Source organism: Pelophylax lessonae, assembly GCF_965119305.1.
Source record: "Pelophylax lessonae genome assembly, chromosome: 6".
Taxonomy (NCBI): Eukaryota; Metazoa; Chordata; class Amphibia; order Anura; family Ranidae; genus Pelophylax; species Pelophylax lessonae.
The window spans coordinates 167,028,968-167,046,086 of record NC_138773.1 but is presented as its reverse complement, the minus strand read 5'-3'; the positions used below and the strand labels follow the sequence as shown (position 1 = coordinate 167,046,086).

The 17,119-nt window shown below is 47.0% G+C and overlaps 1 protein-coding gene across 1 annotated transcript in view; it reads left to right on the top strand.

Moving 5' to 3' along the window:
• MPG (N-methylpurine DNA glycosylase) overlaps positions 1-16,755 on the top strand; it is an 88,638-nt gene extending 71,883 nt beyond the window's left edge. Inside the window, exon 4 of the mRNA XM_082260224.1 lies at positions 16,342-16,755. Coding sequence (XP_082116350.1) covers positions 16,342-16,739 — 398 coding nt within the window. The 3' untranslated portion in view covers positions 16,740-16,755. The remainder of the gene's footprint in view (positions 1-16,341) is intronic.
• The last annotated feature ends 364 nt before the right edge of the window (positions 16,756-17,119 follow it).

The following is a 17,119-nucleotide window of genomic DNA, read 5'->3' as shown; positions in this document are numbered from 1 at the left end:
GTGGCTTCTCAGCCCGCCATCGAGCGTTCAGTCAGGTATCGCTCCTGAGTTATCTGAACGACCCATCCCTGTTCCGTGCAGGGATGCTAGGTGAGGTGGCTACCTCACTGGACGCTGTGCGGTTTCTCAACCCACCTTCTGATGCGTCCTGGATGCGACTCTCCCTGCCTCATGTGCAGCGGTTTGTTCGCCTGTGCGGGTCCCCCACGCCATGTAAGAGGTAAGTGCATTTATGTGGGGACCTGTCTGTCTGGGGGGTGTCAGTCTGGGACTGTGTACCTTGCCCTGTGTTCACACTATTACGTTTTCCCTATCTCTCACATTGCATGCTGTGGGCTGCAGGAGGGGGGGCTGGCTGCACTCTGTGTCAGTTTTCTGTCTGTGTGAACGGCTGTGTGCTGTGGGGCTTGAGTTCTCATGCTTGGGGCACATTACAGCGCCGCTGCGGCGGTTTACCATGTTCCTTTTTTTGGGCAGATGGTGTGTTTTACTTCTCCCTCATGGGGTGTGGGAGCGGCGGTTTCGGCGCCAAACGGCGCCATTTTGGCTGCGATCGCTCCGGCCGCATGTTTTACATGCATGGCGGCCATTTTCTTGTAGCCTCCATAGGCTTTCATAGAGCGCCCTGTATGCCAGCATTTCCTTTCCTTCAGGAGCACCGCAGGCAGCAGCAGCAGCACCGATCTCTCCAGGTTCATTTCTTTTTATTCCCTGTATCCTGCCTTGGTATACTTGTCCCTGTGGGGGTCCCTTGTGTGGGATGCCTAGTGTGAGTGGGCTACGATCGCAGCGCTCTCTTAAAGGGGCGGTCACCCTTTTATTTTTGCTGCTACAAGGGCATGGATTCTCAGGAATACTAGTTTCCTGCCAATTTAGTGGGAAGCCAGGGGACTGCGGTTTCCCCCCCCGGGGGGGGATTTGGCTGCGATTGTGGCTAGCCTTGCGACTCAGGTGCAAATGCTGGTGGTTGCTCAATCCTCTAAAAGGCCCAGAGTTTTCAATTTCCTCTGTTTCAGAGGGTGATGGTACTGGGGCTGCTGGGGCAGAGATCTCCTTATCGGGGTCTCGTTCCTCCTGGGACCTTATAGGGTCAGAAATGGAGGCTGAGGTAAAGGGGGTTGATAATTATCCCCCTGGCTCGTCTGAAGAGCTTGCGCTCATGGATGAATTGGTTACTTTTATCAAGCAAACTCTGCGTTTGGAGGAGGAAACAGGTCCTCCAGCTGCCTTGGCGGCTTATGGGACGCAGAAAAGGCACATATCATCGCAGATGTTTCCATGCACTGATGATTTTCAGCGCGCTGTGAAAGAACGATGGCATAATATACGCAAACCTTTTGCTGTACCAAGTAGGTTTAAGCTGCGCTATCCTTTTACGCCCGCTACTGATGGGCGTTGGTGTGTCCCACCTCCGGTGGACCAGGCGTTAGCAGTTTTGAACAAGTCCACTGCGATTCCTGCTGCAGACACTCCGGTGTTCCGGGATGCCACGGACAAGAGGATGGAGTCCTTTGCCCGTCGTACCTATTCTATTATGGGTTCTATGTTGAAAGCTTTATTGCTTCACTTATGGCGGCCCAGGCGGTCGCGAACTGGACGCGGGTGCTTAGGCGTGTCCTGGTGGCTGATTCTGCCCCCCAGGCGACTTTGGATATGGTGGATCGAATCCACCAGGGTGTCATATATTTGTGTGATGCGGACCTGGATATGGTTCCGTTGGCTGCACGTGTACACAGTGTGGCGGTGTTATCTCGCCGCCTGGTTTGGTTGAAGTGTTGGTCTGTGGATCAATCTTCACGTAAGACCTTGGCCAATCTGCCTTTTGATGGTTCTCGCTTTTTTGGCGAATCCCTGGATGCCCTAATTAAAGGGGTCACGGGGGGTAAGAGCACGCTCTTACCTCAATCCCACTAGACTAAGAAGGCTCCTGGAAAAAGGAATGCTTTCTTTCGGCCCCCTCAGGGGTCCTTTCGTGCCTTTCGGCCACATTTTGGGACAAGCCGTCCAAGGGTCAAGGCTCCCGCAAGAAGCCGTGGGCAGGTAAGCAAAAGTCCGGCCAATCTGGTTCTGCGGCCCACAACAGTGCGGCCTGAAGGGGCGCCCTCACCCACTTCACAGGAAATCGTTCGATCTGGCTACTAGATCGAGTTTCTCTCTCGGCCGGAGAGCAGATTGTTTCCCTCAAGTCTTCTGTTATCCCCGGAGCGTTTGCGGGACCTGCATCTAGCGGTGCAGGACCTGAGGGCTCAGGGAGTGGTGGTCCCGGTGCCTCATCGGGACAGATTTCGGGGGTTCTATTCCAATCTGCTCACCATGCCCAGGAAGGAGGGCAAGGTGCGTCCGATTCTGGACTTGAAGGCACTGAACCGCCTTGTGCGGGTGCGCAAGTTCCGCGTGGAATCCCTGCGGTCGGTGGTGGCTGCCCTGGTTCCGGGGGAGTTCATGGCTTCCATCGACTTGCAAGATGCGTATCTTCACATCCCGATTTTCGAGGGTCACCAAAGGTACCTTCGATTCGCCATAGCGGAAGATCATTACCAATTTGTGGCGTTGCCTTTTGGTCTCGCCTCGGCTCCAAGGGTGTTCACCAAAGTGCTGGCACCGGTTCTGGCTTTGTTGAGGGCCCAGGGCATTTCGGTTCTGGGGTATCTGGACGATATTCTGGTTCGGTCTGCGACCAGCCAGAGTCTGGAGAAGGATCTGTCCGTCACGTTGCAGACTCTGCAGGAGTTTGGTTGGACGATCAATTTTCCAAAGTCGACATTGTGCCCATCGGTTCAGATTTCTTACCTGGGTATGATTCTGGACTCTGTCCAGGCGTAGGTCTTCCTGCCGGAAGAAAAACTTGCAGCTCTTCAGGAGGCAGTCAGGTCCCTCAGGGACGTTCCATCTTCGTCCATTCGGACGTGCATGCGGTGTCTGGGATTGATGGTCTCGGCTTTCGAGGCGATTTCCCTTCGCCCAGTTTCACACACGGGATCTCCAAGCGGAGATATTGTCCAAGTGGGACGGGCGTCCGCGGTCTCTGGATCCCCAGATGTCATTGAGCTCTCAGACCAGAAGGGATCTTCTGTGGTGGCTTCAATCCCCCTCAGTATCGGGGGGCAAGTCTTTTCGTCCCCTTTCGTGGGCGGTGATCACCACGGACGCCAGCCTGTCGGGCTGGGGTGGTGTTCTGGGCGTTCTGTCCACCCAGGGTGTTTGGTCGACGGAGGAATCCTCCCTTCCGATCATCGTTCTGGAACTGCGAGCGATACTCCTCTGTCTTCGTCGTTGGACTGACAATCTTCACGGCTACCCGGTTCGGGTGCAGACGGACAATGCCTCAGCGGTGGCTTACATCAATCACCAAGGGGGCACCAGGAGTGCCCGGGCGGCTCGAGAAGTGGCCGCGATTCTGTCTTGGGCCGAGACGCATGTCCCGGCAATATCGGCAGGTCACATTCCGGGGGTGAAAATTTGGCAGGCGGATTATCTGAGCCGTCGAACCCTGGACCAGGGAGAATGGTCCCTTCACCCGGCTGTCTTCCAGATGTTGTGCGCGAGGTGGGGTCTTCCGGAGGTAGACCTGTTCGCGTCTCGTCTGAACTACAAAGTACCACGGTTCGTGGCGAGGACGTGCGATCCTCGGGCAGACGCGTCGGACGCGTTGGTTGCCCCGTGGCATCAGTACCAACTGATGTATGCGTTTCCGCCGATTCAATTGCTGTCCAGGTTCCTTCGCGGAACCGACCACGGTGATTCTTGTGGCACCGGACTGGCCTCGCCGGTCCTGGGACGCAGACCTCGTAAATCTGGCAATCGACGCCCTGTGGCGTCTGCCTCTTCGAGAAGATCTTCTGTCGCAAGGACCGATCTTCCATCCTGCTTTACAGTCGCTGGTCTTGACGGCCTGGCTGTTAAATCCGAGGTCCTGAAGAACAGGGGTCTTTCCCCTGAGTTCATTCACACCTTAATAAATGCGAGGAAGTCTTCCTCGGGGAAGGTTTATTACCGTACTTGGAAGGCGTATTTTGCCTGGTGCGAATCCAGGGGTTTCTCTCCTGACACTTATTCGGTGTCTAGGGTGTTGGCCTTCCTTCAGACGGGTGTTGACCAGCGTCTGGCGCTGGCCACGATCAAGGGTCAGGTGTCTGCTTTGGCCGTTCTTTTTCAACGGCCTGTGGCATCTGATTCTTTGGTTGGCACTTTTGTGCGGGGGGTACGTCATCTGATCCCTCCTAGGAGGGACCCTCTTCCCCCTTGGGACTTGAATCTAGTTCTATCAGTATTGCAGCGTGCTCCTTTTGAAAGGTTCAGGGAGATCTCGCTGTCTTTGTTATCCAAGAAGGTCGCCTTTTTGGTGGCTATCACCTCGACTCGTCGAGTGTCGGGGCTGGCAGCCTTGTCCTGCAAGTCTCCGTGTCTGGTTGTGCATTTGGACAAGGTGGTCTTGCGACCTAACCCTTCTTTTCTTCCAAAAAGGGTTTCGGACTTTCATCTCAATGTGGACATTGTCAAACCTTCGCTTTGCGCGAAGCCGAAGCTTCCGACGGAGGTGTTGCTTCACTCCTTGGATGTTGTCAGGGCGATTAGAGTCTATCTCAAATCGACTGAGTCTTCTCGCAAGTCGGATGTCTTGTTTGTCCTTCCGGGAGGTCCTCGGAAGGGCATGGCGGCGTCGGCTTCTACAATCGCAAAATGGATCTGACGGACCATTGATCAGGCCTATGCTTTGAGGGGGAAAGTTCCCCCTGTACCTGTGAAGGCGCACTCTACCAGATCTCTGAGTACGTCTTGGGCCTGTCGTCATGGGGCCTCTGTGGCCCAGGTGTGTGAGGCGGCGACTTTGTCGACTGTACACACTTTCACGATATTCTACAGAGTAGATGTTCAGGCATCGGCTGATGCTTCCTTTGGCCGCAAGGTTCTTAGTGCGGCAGTTTCCTAGAGCCCTTGTTACGGGTTCTTTGGCTTTTTGGGATTTTTTGTTTTTTCCCTGGGTTTTCTTGCTCCTGTTGAGCGAGTGTTTTGTTCTTATGCCCGACTGGTTTCCTTCCTTTGGTAAGGTTCCTTTCTCTGATGGGGAGACGGCGTTGCCTTGGGCGCGGCTGAGTTCTTCCCACCCCTCATATTTACACTGCTTTGGGACATCCCCATTGGTGATGAATATGAAGTGGGCGGCGACTGTCGGAGGACGTAAGAGAAAACGGAATTTTTGTAAAATCTTACCTGTAAAATTCCTTTCTCTGAGTCCTCCGACAGTCGCCGCCCCCGCCCCTCTTTTGGGGTTTTGATGTACTCTCTACTGCTATTCTACTGAAACTGAGTTGGATACAGGAAGTGGAGGGTTATGTACTGAGGGGACCACCCCCTGGGGGTGGGATATGTTAAAAGTCTTTGTACTAACATATTCTATTGCCTAGCTACTCCTACGGAATAAAGGACATAACCCCATTGGTGATGAATATGAAGTGGGCGGCGACTGTCGGAGGACTCAGAGAAAGGAATTTTACAGGTAAGATTTTACAAAAATTCCGTTATTTTGTAACCAGTGAAATCTTTTTTTTTTTTTTTTCAATAGATTTTATTGGAGTTCAATCAATACATATAACCAGATATGTCAGATAACATAGTGGATGCAGCCACCAGCAGTTAAATTATACATTGCGTCTAGGAAGTACTAAGGCCATCTATATATAACACAAAATGACTAGTAGGTACAAGAAAAACACAAGATAAGTGATGACGGAATGGAAATATCTCTTGGGTGGACTCCTTAAAGTATCATACAAGGCACTCAAACAAAATATAAAAAGGAAAGACATTTTAATAACTGGGTAAAAGTAGTAACATAACAGAAATAGCTTAATTCTGCAAGCAATAATGACAATTAAACAGAAGAGGACGAGTACCAGTCAACCCAAGGTTTCCAAGATATTTAAGGAGGGCAAGGAATCAGATTGTAAAGCCAATGCTCTTTCATGCAAGTAGTTTTGGTGGATAATATTCACAGCTTCGGACTGGTTAGGGGCCAGGTCACGCTTCCGATGTCTTGTTAGTTTGTAAGCTAGCAGGATACTGGTAATACATTTTTGAAGGACCAAAGGGATGGAATCTACGCCTAGGCCTAAAATCCCTAGCGCCAGGTTAATCGGGATTAGGATACCTGTGACAGTGGAGATTAACTGAAAGATTCTTCACTAGAAGCTGCGAAAATTATTGCATGACCACAAAATTTGTAGGACAGTTCCCGTGGAACCGCAGCCACGCCAGCAGACCGACATGGATATTTGGAACAAATGGGGTGAGATACTGCCTTGTAGGTATTTTAAGGGTTAGTTCCCAATGATTAGTGCAGTGCGTAGCTAATTAGTGGATTTTACCGCCTTAAGCCATTGAGAACTAGAGAAGGTAGTTTGAAGCTCCGCTTCCCACTTAAGCATGGTGTTTTCAAACACACATTTGCTGTGAAGGGTATTATATATTGGTGAAATGTCCTTGGTGGCTTTCGCCGGGTAGGAGAGGAATCCTTGGGTGTAAGCTGATAATAAAAAATGGTGAATTCACAGTGGCGTAAAATAGAGTTGGGGAAGGTTGTATTTACTCATGAGGAACTCCGAGGAATAGGGCATTCCCTGAAACATAAGCTTGTTTATCCAGTGTAAGCCAAATCGGTCCCATACTGTTAATGATAAGTGTGGGGTTAGTCGTGTCAGTACAGTTCAGGGGAATTTAATGTCAGAGCTAGCTGTCGAGTCATCGGAAAGGTTGATCATATTTCTCCATGCTAGTATTGGGTGTCTAGTGGTAATCGACAGTAAACTTAAATCTAGAGGCTTCCACAAATCCACAAAGAGCAGGTGGCAGAGGTTTTTAGATATGTTCAACCCCCCATCAACCCATAGCGGTGTGGCATGTGCACTAAACCAGCACTTTATCTGGTCTATATGGGCAGCCATATAGTAGTCATGTATGTCAACCATACACATACCCCCAACAGACCAGTGTTTTACCAGATGCAATTTGGGGCATTCTAGCTCTTTTTCACTGCCAGACAAACTGATGAATTAGCCGTGTAAGGGCCTTCAGGTAGGGCTGTGGGGGAGGAATATGCAAAGACTTAAAGATGTACAAAATCTGGGGAAGGATTTGCATTTTATAGGCAGCCAGTCTTCCAATCCACGATAGTTCCACTCGGGATAGTTTGTTGAGTTCTCCTTTTAATTTGGTTATAAGTGGTTTATAGTTTGCTTCTGCTCACGCAGAAGTGTTTGAAGTAATTATAACTCCCAGATAAGGTATAATCCTGTCTGCCCAAGCGTTTGGAAGCTTATTTTTGAGGGTGAGAACTGTTTTAGGAGGGGCTCCCAGGTTCAGAATCAGGGATTTTGTAAAATTCACCTTGTAGTAGGATAAAAGGCTGAATTCTGACAAGAGTGAGCATGTAGCAAAGAGATCAAAGGATTAGTCAGCATAAGTATGACATCGTCCGCAAACAGAGTGATAATATGAGGTCTGTCTTTAAACCTGAAGCCAGTAATTTGTGGGTGCGATCAAATGCTTTCAGCCAGTGGCTCGATCATCAAGTTAAAGATTGTCGGGTGCCATTAGATATCAAAAAGGGTTTGTATAAAAGGCTAGCCGTATACACTTGGGCAGAGGGTGTCGAGTACAAAGCTAAGATTGCTGATAGAATTAGACCTTTAAAGCCAAATTTGGTAACAACTGCTTCATATAACCCCAGTGTACTCTTTCAAATGCCTTTTCTGCGTCGATAGAAAAAAAGGAGGGAGGACGTTTGATTTGCGGCGGCATGGTAGACAATATTCAATATCTGCGTAATGGCACCTGATGTTTGCCTACCAGGTACAAAACTCATTTGGTCTGTTTGTACTAAGCTAGGAATTATTTCCTTCAGTCTGTGACAGGATTTTTGCATATACATTGATATCGGAGTTTAAATAGGGAGATGCGGTGGAAGATGGCAGGAGTAGTAGTTTCTTTTCCCGGTTTAGGTATAGTTACCACGTGAGCTTTTAACATGTCTGGTGGGAAAGTGGCATTGGTAGCTGCTGCATTTGAATAGAGGTGTCAAACGGGGCACTAAAAGGTCGCTGAAGGCTTGCTAGTAGTCGTTGGAGAGACCATCGGGACCTGGTGATTTGCCGTTAGGTAGTCTTAATACCTCTACGTATTTCTGAGTTAGAGAATGGCTTATTCAGATTTTCTAGATCGGAGTCCGAGAGAGAGAGGGAAGTTTAAGACGGTCTAAAAAGGCAGCAATCGCCAAGGGGGAAGGCTGAGGAGTTGAGGGGTCATCTTTTAGGTTATAAAGTGAGCTATAGTAGTGCACAAAAGCGTCCACTATTTGTTGTGGGTTAAAGAGTTTTTGATTGAACGTTGGGTGGATGAGAAAGGGAATTTTAGTTCTAAGTCTTTCTGCTTTTAGACGTGCTGCTAAAAATGTACCTGCCTTATTATGAGAAGCATAATAACGTAGTTCAAGGCGTCTGAGCATAACATCATGGTCTTCAAAGAGGATATTGCGTAGGTCTAGCATTGGGTCAAGATTTGTTTTGTGTATCAAGGGTGTGTATCTCAGATGTTAGTTGTAAACTGTTGGATTTGCATTTTTTAGCTCAAGCCCCTAACTGGATCATGATACCCCGCATGTAGGCTTTTTGCCCATTCCATAGGGTGAATGCATCTACATCAGGGGTGTCATTTAGGGTAAAGTGTAGGGTAAAGTAATCTCTGAGATGTAGGGAGAGCATTTTGTTAGATGAAGACTCTCTAAGGAGTTTACTATTGCAATGCTATATGGGCAAAGAGGAATAGGTGTTAGCCTCTTGAGAACGTTTTAGTGATAGCAGTGTGATCTGATGTCAGCGATAGTCGAGGCAGATATTTGTTGTAACAGTCGTTTATCTACTATGAATATGTCAATTCTGGAGGATGAATTATGCCTTGGAGAATAGTATGTGAAGTCTCATTCGGAAGCATGTTGGCAATGCCAGACATCATAAAGGTCTTCCGTAAAGAGGAGAGGTTGCAGGGTGTAAGAGCGTCTTGTTCTGGTGAGACAGAATTGAGATCTCCACATACTATTAAGCTACCAGTGCGTAATTTAGAAATATGTTTGAAAAGTGTACGGAAGAATTTGCCATGATTAATATTTACTGCATACACTCCTACAATAGTATACGGGTTGTTATTGATAGTGCAAACTAAGATAACATAACGACCATGGGTATCAGTTACAGAAGACTGAAGAGAGAAGGTTATTAAGTTTCTAAGGGCAATAGTGATGCTTTTTTTTTTTTTTTTTTTGGAGGTGAAATCCACAGAGTATACATAAGGGAAGTCTTTGTGTTGAAACTTAGGCATTGCTAAGCGATTGAAGTGAGTCTCATGAATTATGAGGACTTCCGCCTTGGCAGAAAGGGCTTCTTTCCATACGTTGCAGTGCTTGGCTGGGTGGTTGAGGCCACGGGGATTAATTGACAAAAGTTTTAGTGTCATTGTAAGACAAATCAGAGGTGATGTATGATTCCATCCATATCTTGGACACTAATTCTCTGTTAAGCGTAAGGACTGTGGGGGTAGCCAGGAATATGCATGAGTCCCAGGAGTAGGAAAGGACTATTGTGGTAGAGACAGGAATATCTCTGAGTAAGGAACTGCACTTAAAAGCTTGAGCTAGATGCCTTGGAAGAGTTTTGGTGTTTTGTAGCGTAATGAGTCGGTATACCGGAATAAAAACCTTAAGTAAGGAACTAAGAAGGTAAAAAAGTTCTAAAGTGAACTTAGAACAGAGGCACTGTGACACCAAACAGGGGTTTAATCTAAGTAGTAGGTATCGAGAGAAAAAAATAAAACAATACCAGAATCCCGAGGATCGCCATACAGATAACAAGATTAAGGCTCAGTGGCTCAGGTCAGGCTGGTTTTTTCTTCGCAGAACGCTTGTGGACAACCTTTTTCCATTCTCCATACGTTTTCAGGAAAGGGTGAGGAGGAGGTGGTTGAGGCGGATCTACTGGGATGGTATTCCCATCCTTAATCAGACGAATTCCATCCTCTAGGTTGTCAACAATAGATCTTGAAGCCTTCCGAGTGATTTTAAGGTTAGTTGGATATTTTTCACTGGTAACCGATTTGGTGGTTTCGGAGTGCCTTGGTTACTGAGATCATCTCTTTACGCCTCTGAAGGGTGTAAGCAGAGAGGTCGGGCAATACTTGAAGCAAAGCCGCTTGTTCTGGAAGCTTATCACTTTGACGGAAAGCTGTTAGGATTTTCTCCTTTACTTGATAAAAATTGATTCTTAGTAGTACGTCCCTTGGGATCTTTAGAGGCAAGAAGCAAGGCTTGGGGACTCTGTGAATCCTGTCTATTGGGAGGTCAGTGTGCAACAGAGTACTGCAGCAAGGAAGAGGTCGCGTACATAATGTGGGAGTTGAGAAGATTGGATCGATTCAGGTATCCCTCTAATTTTTAGGTTATTGCGACATGAGCGGTCCTCTAAATCTGCTACTTTCTCTTTCAACCAGGCAATCTCCTCGCTGTGGGTTAAGTGAGCGTCCACCATTGCATTATAAGATGTGGTGTGGGTACTCATGGTGTCTTCTAGGTGGCTCACCCTTTTACCCAGGTGTTATACTTCTGCAGAATGCTTCTGGAAGCATGCAAACATATCAGCTTGAAGGGATGCTCACAGAGACAGGAGCATGTCTTTCAGCATGGTGTCAGATTGGTGCCACATACTTCCATGCATGGTCCATCTGTGTCCTCAGCCTGTGAGTCTCTCCTGGGGCGAGATTTGATAGGGCTTCTTGAGCTGGGGGGGAGAGGCAGGGTGTCAATTCTGTAGCTGCAGCATCCACAACTCCACTCTGAGAGGTGGTTGCCACTAGAGGACCAGCTTTGGCTGTGCTGGATGGGTCCCCTCCGTCATTTTGTTGCAGCTCGCGCTGCATGATCAGGAAGTGTGCATGTGGCGATCCTCGGGTGGTCTGTGTTGTGGAAATTTTATTAAGACTTATGTGGACTGATGTGGACACTATCTGATAGGATGTGTTTTAGTTAAATTGCCATTATGTCTCCCAGTGTCGGTTTACCGGTATTCGCTATGTACAGCGAATATGGCTTTAACCGGCATTGAGGAAAGACCGTCCAATAAATGGAGACCACATACCACTCGCCTGATCATCCCAGCCGGTGGGTGCTCTGAGCGGCTACTGCTGGAGCGAACGCTGGCCCAGATCTATGGAAGTGCTCCGTGCAAATGTATATCAGCCAGCCAGGGACCCATTATTCGCTGGTGGAGATATGTTTGTGATGTGGAATTATCGTTTTGATAAGTATCTTCCCTTTAGCTGGAATAATGGCTGGTAGCTTTTTGTTATGCTCGATCCGCATGATTGAAACACTGCTGCTATTTCTTTTGCAGATATAGTGTCATTTAACGAAACAGTAGCATAATCACTATCAAATATTGTTTCTCTTACGTCCTCTGACAAACACAGCTCTCAATGTTTTTTCACAAATGGGTAATGCGCCATCTACAGGAGTAGACTAGGCAGTGCAAACTTTTCACTTGACACGCCTATAGAGGCTGTCCCTCATGACATTACCCAAGACACACTGAGCTCACTAATCAGTTTCTTGCTGCCTAGTTTAGGAGTAGGACCTAGGTTCCATGCTGGGACTTTGGTCTCAGTTTTTATTTTCTTTTGAGAAATGTTTCTTTATTTATCTTTACTCACTATCGCTAGCTAGTGTCAGGGGGATCCTCCTGATGAACTACAAGTGACAGCCGGGCTGGGGTTTCTCACTGGATAATCTAAATCCTTATGGTCTCCTAGCCTGGCCACTGAGTGTGAGCAGGTTGTGGTCCGCCCAGGCCTCGCCACGACAGAGCCCCGGTGGATGGGGACGAGCCTGCGAAAGCATGCTTCGCCGGGACGCATCAACCCGGAACGCCCTGAGTTGCAGTGTACCCCTCTTGGCTGACAGCACCCCCACACAGGGTGGAAGGCGAGCTGTTTCGGAGCGAAGCCCCCCGGTCCATGGTATGGTGAGTGATGCTACGTCCTCTGTCCCTGTGACAGTCCTCTGAGGGGAATATGGGGCCTACTCCTGGGGAAAACAGGGCTGTGTGTCTCTAAACTATCCCCCAGACCTATCAGGACGGTCCTGCCCAAGCCCACTCCGGCTGGGGGCGCTCTAGCAGCGTCTGACACCTGGGGTGGGGGGTTTGAAGTTGTTACCTTGTCCTGGGGGGTCCCCTTAGGTGGATTCCAACGGTGGCCTCATTCCTGGGTTTCTGAAAGCTTGGCGTAGTTTTCGGCCGCGATTATAGGTGTGGGCATCAGGCTGCATCTGTGTAAGGCCAGCAGCCATTTTCCCTGGCTTCCTGAGTGCTTGGCGCAGTTTCCGGGGGCCATCTTAAATGTGGGCATATGCCGCGCTGTATGGGCGGTGGCCATTTTCCCTGTTCTTCCTATACTTTTCAATTGGCACCATTTTGTTGTAGCCAGAGTCTACACAGGCAGGCTTGGCCTCTAGTGATGTTTGGTCACTTCCTCTCAGAAGTTCACACACGCTGAAGACTGATTGCAGAGCGGCTGCTTCTCAGGGTTGCTGGCACAGTAAGGGGTTTTTAGTCCTTGGGGCATTCCTAAGACACACTTTGCTCCTGTCAGGGCACTTATTAGCCTTAAAGGGAGACTCCAACTGTAGAGCGGTATTGCGGTGCAGACCGCGATCCCTATTTAACTGGTTGACGACCGCCGCACGACTATATACTGCGGCGGTCAGCCCCGGCCAGGCAGAGTGACGTATGGATACGTCACTCGCCTGTCACTGACTTGAGAGCCAATTGCGGGCGGGCGCGCGCCCGCCGCGACTCGTTCACAGACAAGTCAGTGCGTGTGACCGGCGGACATCGAGTCTACATCACACTACGATCGCTCCGGTGAAGGGAGAAAGGCGGAGCGGCTTATGTAAACAAGCCGCCCGTCATTCTCCCTGGTGTAAAAATGAAGATCAGACGGTTCTACTATGTAGGACCCTTGATCTTTGTTTTTACACCAATAGCCATGTCCCTATACAGTTAGAATCACGCCCCTAGGACACACTTAACCCCTCCCTCTCCAATAAAGTTAACCCCTTCCCTGCCAGTGTCATTTTTGCAGTAACAGTGCATATGTATAGCACTGATTACTGCAGTAATGTCACTGGTAACCCCAAAAGTGTCAAAAATGTCAGTCAAGGGTCCGATCTGTCCACCGCAATGTCGCAGTACCGAAGTACCGAAAAAAAAAATCGCAGATCGCCACCATTACGCGTTAAAAAAAAACACCAAAAATGACAAAAATCTTTCCCTTTGTTAGTAAACGCGATAACTTTTGCGCAAACCAATCAAAATACGCTTTTTGCGATTTTTTTTTTACCAAACATATGTAGCATAAAACAAATTGGCCGAAAATGTTAAAAAATTTTGATTTTTACATTTTTTTTGGGGAACGCTCTTTTTTTGTTTATAGCGCATGATCAAAAAAATCGCACAGGTGATCAAATACCACCAAAAGAAAGCTCTGTGGGAAAAAAAGGACGTCAAATTCGTTTAGGGACAACGTTGCACGACCGCGTAATTGTCCGTTAAAGTCACGCAGTAAAAAATCGCAAAAAAAACCCTGGTCTTTTAGCAGCCAAATCCTCCGGGGCTTAAGTGGTTAAAGGGCCAGTGTACTAATTCTTTTTTCTTTTACTGCAATATGGAGTCCCAGGGTGAAAATTTCCCCTCTGACTTTTTGTGCATCCGGACCCTCCATATCACAGACTCTGATGTCTCTGTCTTCAGCCTTAGAAACGTTGGCGTCCAAGGTGGATCTTGTGATGAAACAATTGTGATCTTGTGATGAATGTGAATTGCCATACGCTGCATGGTGTGGCTGAAAAGCTGGTCAGCGGACCAGGCTTCTAAGAAGGCCGTTACTGATCTTACCTTTTTTGGTGAACGCCTTTTTGGTGACTCCTCGGATGAGTTAATCAAGGGTCTAACAGGGGATAAGAGTACTCTTCTCCCCCAATCTGCAAAAGGTAGGGCACCTCGCAGTAAGCTGGGGCCTTCCTTCAAGGCTCACAGGGGGCTTTTTTGTGCCTCAGGGGCGCAGGAAAAAGGCAAGACGTTCAGAGTCTCCTACGGAAACAAAAAGGCTTGGTCGGGTAAGCCCAAGGCCAGCGAGTCCAATGCGGCGGACAAGTCCTCCTCTGCATGAAGGAACGCCCTCTCCTGGTTCAGGGGTGGGGGATGTCTGCGTTACTTTCGGGAACCCTGGATGTCTCGGATTCAAGACAAATGGGTTCACGAACTGATTCGTACAAGATCAAATTTCGGTCTTGCCCAGCAGACAGGTTCTTTCCATCAAATCTCCGTTTGTCTCCGGATCGTTTAACAGATCTCAGGGAGGCAGTGCAGGATCTACTTGCACAGGGCGTAATCTTCCCGGTTCTATTTGCATAGGGCGTAATCTTCTCGGTTCCTCGACAGGACAGGTTTCGAAGTTTTTACTCAAAATGTTAAGCAGAATTGTAAAAAAAACACCTGGTGTTTTTTTACCATTCTGCTAAACATTTTGTGAATCAGTACTGCTTGGATCTTGAAGAAGGGGACATACCCCGAAAGCTTGTCCTGAAAAATTGTATGTTAGTGCAAATAAAAAAAATCACGGACAGTACTCAATTGTCTCTGACTGCTTGCTACGAAACTGATTAGTGAGCACAGTGTGTCTGGGGTAATGTCATGAGGGACAGCCCCTATAGGCGTGTCAAGTGAAAAGTTTTCACTGCCTAGTCTACTCCTGTAGATGGCGCATTACCCATTCATGGAAAAACATTGAGAGCTGCGTCTGTCAGAGGACTCAGAGAAAAGGATTTTACGGTAAGTTTTTACAAAAATCCAATTTGTTTTGAAGTCAGCTGTGTTCAGCATTCCCTCACAGCTCTTTTTGTAATACTCATGTACGCTTTTTTTTTAGAATCCTGCCTGTTTACCATGTAAAAGACTCAATAAGCCTTTTGGTTTATTAAGTTTTGTAAGATGATCACCAGCAGCGTCCACATGACGTACGTATAACCAGCCATTATTAATCCAGAAATGGGTTGGTAATTGGTATAAGCTGCAGATAAGAGATCACAGGTCACACCAAAAATGCTGTAGATGAGACCGCACTGAACCTGAGCACTGGCTCAGTTTAAATAGCCCGCCTGGAGCAAACATTCGTGACCAATGCACTTGTATTGGCACACAATTGCGCTTGCGGATTTGTGCATGCATGAGGATGTTCACCTTTTCCATGTGGACGTGAAAAGCCTGCATCATCTGCATCGGCATGCCCTTCCTGCCAAGGCTTTTTCTCCTTTTAGCCTTCGTGGTTATACGTTCTTTATTTAAAATCTACGATTGACATGTTCTACTTCATACAAAGGTAGAACTTTTGTTGTTCTGTCCTGTACTCTGTATTTACACCATTATTTCTATACCTTATCATTTTTCCATAATATTGGTTATTAACAAACAATTTTAGAAAACAAAAAGAGCCTTGCATTTTAAATATTTCTTTAGTCAAAATCAACAAAAAGAGGAGATTTTATATACGTGTAAATTCTGTATCTTGGGGTATAGTACAGGACACAGGAAGTGATTCATAGACCATGGGTTATATGCCACTACATTTAGTTGGTTGGACTACTCTCTCTATATAACCCTGCCCACTGTGTGATGCCCCAGCAAGCAATAAACAGATTACAGGGAAGAGAGGGGGAGGGTTGTTAGGGGACCTGTGTTCCTGTACTGTACTTCAAGGTACAGAATTTACAGGTACATCAAAATTCTCTTTATTATACAGTACAGGACACAAGAATTGATTAATAGACCATGAGATTTCCCCAAGTAATATTTAAAGGGTTAGCAACAGTATAACTAAACAGCAGCATCAGGCAGACAGGAATGGACATGACACTCCAGTCTTTTCTCTCCTTCTGTTTACATGAGGTGAGGTCCTTCTTTGGGTGTCCATGTCACTTCCTACGTGACATGTTCACTATCTATATCATAGTAGTGACATCAGCTTGAGGGAGCCAGCCAGTGTAAACACATCTGTAGCACTGCTTACAACACATGAAAAGGAACTGATGAGGGGCCCAGATGCTGGTCTTAGGTAAGTAAATCTTTACTTTTACAGGTATTTCTAAAAACAAAGGAGCTTTGAGGGGGGGGGGGGGGGGGGGATATGGTTTTTCCTGGATATGAGCTTGAAAATAATTCACTATTTTATTTTTTGTTTTACCTACAGGAGATGGTGCAGCAGTTCTTTTAAGATCTCTAGAGCCTATAGAAGGCCTTGATGAAATGAGAAGCTTTAGAAGTAATCGAAGAAATGCATCAAAGTCATTGAAGGACAAAGAACTTTGTAATGGACCCTCAAAACTCTGTCAGGCTTTAGATATTGATAAGAGTTTCGACCGCCAAGATCTAGCAAGTGACCAGAGCGCATGGTTAGAGGCAGGGTCAGAAGTCATGGAGGAGGACATTGTATCTTGTGCACGAATTGGAATTAGTTATGCAGGAGAGTGGACACGCAAACCTCTCCGTTTTTATATTAAAGGCAACCAGTATGTTAGTGTGCGAGATAAAGCTGCAGAGGGTGGTATAAATTGTGTTCATACAAATGTACTTGTAGATAACAAGTGAAATATGTACTGTGGTAAATATGATATAAATATAGAAAAAAGGACGCAGGACCCAGTTCTGCAACAGGTGAACTTTACTGGCATTAGCATGAGACCAATCCAATTTTTGTATAAAAGTACCCAAATATTTATTTATACACATATTGATAAAACAGGATTTGTAACATAGCATCCAAAAAATGCAACATAACAAAACATTAACAAAGCATAGTTCATTTTGTTGGTGCCTCAGACCAATAGGGGTGGGACTTTATGGGCAAGTGAAAATGTATACAAGGATATAAATAAAAATAAATTTATTGAAAAAGATTAACATAGAATTAAATTCACATATAGTTGTGTATTTGTTAGTGTTGGGTTATAGGCCCAAAGTGAGTAGGT